This window comes from Frankliniella occidentalis, unplaced genomic scaffold (assembly GCF_000697945.3).
Source record: "Frankliniella occidentalis isolate FOCC.00 unplaced genomic scaffold, Focc_3.1 Scaffold4, whole genome shotgun sequence".
In the NCBI taxonomy this organism is placed as follows: domain Eukaryota; kingdom Metazoa; phylum Arthropoda; class Insecta; order Thysanoptera; family Thripidae; genus Frankliniella; species Frankliniella occidentalis.
The window spans coordinates 3679935-3684760 of NW_026267134.1; the positions used below are offsets into that span (position 1 = coordinate 3679935).

Genomic DNA, 4826 nt, shown 5'->3' on the forward strand with positions numbered 1-4826 from the left:
CACCCACTCACCCACTCACTCACTCACTCACTCACTCACTCACTCACTCACTCACTCACTCACTCACTCACTCACTCACTCACTCACCCACTCACCCACACAATCAAAGTCAACGATATCAGGTACATGCCGGCTGCCGGCGGTATATTTAACGCGTGCAAAGCCGCATTGGATAGTCTGAGGAGGTAGAGAGAAATCAAACAGTTAGAAATGAATGATTAGACCACGCAAAGTTTGATAACATTCGTATATTTTCAGTACAGTTGTCTTGAACACACGCCAAACGCCCAAACCCAGTTCATCCTATTCAGCACCTTCCAAAGTTTTTGGTCGAGTTGAGCCTTGCACTGGCGGTAGCACCCGGGAGCTTAGAGTAAGGCGGCTCCGCGTTGGTCTCAAAATAGAAGGACCCCCGGGCCCTGGAAGAAAAATAAAAATGTTGTGCTCTCTGTGTCTTGGCACCTCAGACTCATAATATGCATAATGATAAGCGAGAGATCCCACGTGTAGCAGGTGGCTGCGTAGTCCCGGCCCCCGCCTCGTCCGCCGCACCGCCCACTTCCGCGGCAGCTTAGACTGTACCTCCTGTACGCGTGGGCGCGGGTTGCCTATACGCCCGGGCGGGAGGCCGCCCAGTTACTTTTACCCGTTTACTCAGGTAACCCGAGTACCCGCCCGCCCGGAACCGGGTACCGGGGTTGTGGCCCCGGCTGAACCGCGCCTGTAGGTAGGCAATTTACATACCGGGTCTGCCCGGGTTGCCCAGGTTACCCGGTGCAACTCGGTAAGACCCATTTATTCGGTTCCTACCCGGGTTATCCGAGTACCCACGAGTCCGGGTTTTGAGAGCCCTAACAGACTTATCTTATGCTGATCAAGGTGTCGACCCCTGGCGACCGCGGCTCCACCCTTTGTCTGGTATGTCACTCACCACCGCGGTCCTCTTTTCAACCTTACACCTACCTGCGGTCGAGGCCCAGCCCCAACTCTGCGGTCGCGTTTCCGGCGCACACCCCCGCCTTGTAGTCGTCCCAGCCGGTGCAGCTGGTGCCGACGAAGGCTCCGGGGGTCTCCATGGACTCGAGGAGCAGCGAGTAGCCGCGGCAGTGGCTGCAGGTACCTACGGGCACTTCAAGAAGCATTTCTGTAGGAGATCACTTTCAACTGTACAAGGATGGGTTCAACTAGAATTTAGCCAATTTGATATATTGACAATCTAAGGTAAACTTGTGGCAAATGGCAAACCTACCGGCGTCCAGTCCGCAGCCGGGCTGCACCCAGGTGCCGCCGTTGGGGTAGAAGTCCACGTGGCCGATGGGGTCCCAGTAGCCGAGCACCGGGGCGCACGTGTGGATCACGTCCACGAAGCCCGCGTCAGACTTGTCGAGGCGCACGGCGGGGTCGTTCCAGAACAGCGGCCCGGCAGGGTCCAGCGCTGTGGGCAGAGGGAAGTAGTAGTGCAGGGGGACTTCAGCTGAGGAACATAGCGATTGGTGCATGCAGCCGCGTCGTGGCTGCGCCGGGCCCGTAGGCAGCCCATCGAGCGCGGACCGCCCCGCCGCGCCCCGCCCCGCCTCTGTGCCCCGCCCCGCCCCGCCCCGCCACACCGCGCTCCGCTGAGTGCTGTATCGGGCGGGCGTATCCTTGGACGGGCCGCCCCGCCGGTCACATAGGCAGCCCATCGGGCTCCGCAGGAACTCAACCGGCCAGCCGACCCGGGCCCGGAGGGGGCACTGAGCACAGCCATTGTCGATGATAGAATCACTTTTAGAGACATGTCCGCCGGCTCGCGGCCGCCCCCTTGTTGCACAACAAGACCTCCGCCGCCGCCGGCGACCTTCTCTCCTCGCTCTCGCCAACATGATCTCTCTGGATCGGAATCGGGACCGTAAGAGAGGCGGGAACCACCACGCAACCGGCAAACCCACGTTACAGGATGTGTCGACGAGAGGCAACGAGTCCCTGCACCGCCGCCGCCGCCGCGGCCAAGCGGGCGTACTCGGCCGTGTAAGTTTAATGAAAAATTCAGAGGCCTTTCTGTCTAACATACATTTGTTTCCCCACATCTACACCTGAATTCACTGAGAACGACAATATGCAGGTTTTATGTAAAGACATAAACTGCTGTTTTGGTTTGAAAATGTTGTGAGTACTCACCAGTGATGCGGCCGTGCTTGCCCAGTCCCGCCGTGCGGCCGGCGAAGCCCATGGCGTGCGCGCCCAGGGAGTGACCGATGAGGTGCAGGTCCGAGAAGTCGATGCCGCCGCTCATGTACAGCTGGCCGATGAGGTCGCCGATGAGCTCCCCCAGGGTGCTGACCAGCCACCGGGAGCCGAGGTAGTTGATCGAGTCGGCCTGCGACCAGTCCACCAGGATCACGTTGTAGTCCGAGATCTCCAGCAGCGCTGCGTGTGTGGCAGACAAGCGTGGCATTGAGGAATCAGGGAATAAATAATGCATCTCGGCATAACGAAAGCCACGTACTCGACGGACGATTCGGCACGACCGCTTGTGCGTCGCGCCCTCCAGCTGACTTATTAAAGTGTACTACTCGCCCTCTTATCGAAGAGTCATTTGCGCGTGTGATGATGCCTGCCCACCAGTGGCTGAGTGTCTGCCTTACTTTTCCTTCAGGCGCGACAGGTGACTTATCGCGGAGAATTTGTAACAGGCTATCGAGACTACTGCTTCCATTCCACAATGGTTGCGCTTCCGCGCATGAGGCGACGATATGAAGCAGGGCCCCATTTAGAAATACAAGCAAAAACTTTGACCCGACTTTGACCCGATTTTCTTTCGATATCGGTTTGAAATTCATTTCTTACGGGCTTTTGTGGCATTTTCCTTGCCGTGCAAATGGTGGTGTTGCCTGCGATAATTTTTTGCATAATCGGTGGGCCCTTACCGTCTTTTAAGATGGCTCCGCCCTTGGACTTGGTCTCGCCAGACAGCCACCCGTGGACCAAGATTTTGGTCGGCACAAGTGGGTTAAATTTGGACTTTTCGAGGAACGTGTCGTTGTAGGCATCCAACTTCTGGCCATTTTCTGAATAGAGTCTAAAAATAAGAAGGAATTACAATTATTACTGTTTAAAATATATACAAGTTTGTTTTGGAAGCGCATTTGGCGCATTGATTGTATGTTTTACCTGGTGTAAAGCTTAATATCGACTTTGTTGTTAAGATCCTTCGCTTTTCTACTGCTGCCTGATCTTTTGTTTACACCGCCTGGAACGAAAAAAAAATGTCATTCGTGGCAAGCAGCTTTGTCATCATATAGACCTTTAATCACATTTCAAAAACATGTTGACAATAATCATGACAAATATCGACAAATATACAGTTTGTACAGTTGCGCATGAAAGTAGCATATGAAACGTCCACAACGATGTCCACAACACGAGCGACTCCCCTACACACAAAACGACACACGAATGATGACGAGTACACCCGCGGTTCCCATGGGCGACATACAATGATACTGCGATGATGAGCGCGCGCCCTCCTTACCTGGGACAACCAGTCACCCCCCACCGCCTGCCCCTTGCTCTTCGTGCCTAAAATTGAACCGCACGCGCGAAGGACGAGATAAAGTTTCACGGTGGCCATGTTGTTTCACGACTTTCAATTTCAAATAGTAAGATGTCGCCGCCCTTGCGTCTAATCTCCGAGTCTGCGATACACCTGCCTCTGCTCCCGCAGCCTTCACCCGCGCAGGAACGCACTCGTGGCCGTGGCCGCGGAGCAGCAGGAGCACCTGGCCGTCAAACAACAACAGGAGGCGGTCCAGCAGCGAGCGGCCGCGCGGGGACTCGCCGTGGCCCCGCCGCGCCGGCCGGCCCGCAGGACGATCATGCAAGGCAACCTTTGCGGCGCACGCGTGTGTTGCGTTAGGCGGGGGAGGAGGGGGCCGCCGTCGCGCCGGCCGGCCGGCCTCCTGGCCCGCCCCGCCCGCCCAGGCAGCCACTGCTAATGTGTCGCCACTCATATCGGAGGAAGCATTAAACTTGTTGGAGAGAAGAAAAAAATTAACTTGAACGCCATCACTGCAAACGCGCACTTCTACAGCATCACTCTGAAAGGCAAACTCTTTTTCAGACCGTGAAACATTTTCGAGGTTCCCATCATTAAGGGCGTAAACAGGCGTGGATTAAGGGGGGATGGGCGATCGCCCCCCTGTCGTCTCTAGAGAGCCGCCTAAAAGATAGGCAATTTGCACCACAAAACTCCTGTATGTAGGCAACCGACAGTGAATCGCCCCCCTGTCAGCCGGACCTTAATCCGCGCCTGGGCGTAAAGGCACGTACGGCTCAAGACCTTCTTCAAAAATAAAACTCAAACCTAGTACACTCTATGGACATCTTAGTGTTTTAAAATTTCCAGAGTCTTGGAAAAAAGTTTGGGAGAAAATGTTTTTCATGTTGTTGTGGACACTATTTCTGTCCTCTAAATCGCCTAGCGGGTGCTCACCTGCTGCTGCGAGGGCGGCCGTCGCGAGGACCACCAGCATCAGCGCGGACAGGAGGGGCGAGGGCGCGGCCATGGTATGGTGTGTGGGGTCGGGTCGGAGAGGCTGGTCGTGCTGCACTGCGGCTGCTCGTCTCGACGGGTCGCGGTGTCGACTCGCTCTACGCCCCGAGCGCGCCGGGCGCGGACCAAGTCTGCACTCTCCCGCCCCGGCCGCGCAGCGTTGCGCCACTCCCCGCCACTCCCCGCCACGCCCCGCCACGCGCCGCCACGCCGTGTAGACAGGTGGACGAGTATGTACTCAAGTGAAGACAAGAAGTGGCGAGGTGCACTGCCGAGTGGTCGCGCCCGCCCGCCC

At 56.7% G+C, this 4826-nt stretch overlaps 1 protein-coding gene across 4 annotated transcripts in view; it reads right to left on the reverse strand.

Moving 5' to 3' along the window:
* The window catches only part of LOC113204194 (endothelial lipase), a 14751-nt gene extending 9992 nt beyond the window's left edge, over window positions 1-4759 (reverse strand). The window contains exons 1-8 of one of the 4 annotated variants that reach the window (XM_026419260.2): window positions 4472-4759; window positions 3151-3229; window positions 2907-3058; window positions 2158-2406; window positions 1250-1435; window positions 964-1129; window positions 315-419; window positions 46-177 (exon numbers count right to left, since the gene is read on the reverse strand). In XM_026419260.2, the coding sequence (XP_026275045.2) occupies window positions 84-177; window positions 315-419; window positions 964-1129; window positions 1250-1435; window positions 2158-2406; window positions 2907-3058; window positions 3151-3229; window positions 4472-4544 (1104 nt within the window). In that variant the 5' untranslated portion in view covers window positions 4545-4759 and the 3' untranslated portion in view covers window positions 46-83. Of the gene's footprint in view, window positions 1-45; window positions 178-228; window positions 420-963; window positions 1130-1249; window positions 1436-2157; window positions 2407-2906; window positions 3059-3150; window positions 3230-4471 lie in introns of those variants that run through there. The other 3 variants (XM_052268240.1, XM_052268243.1, XM_052268249.1) reach the window with 3 other exon arrangements.
* Window positions 4760-4826: the final 67 nt, after the last annotated feature.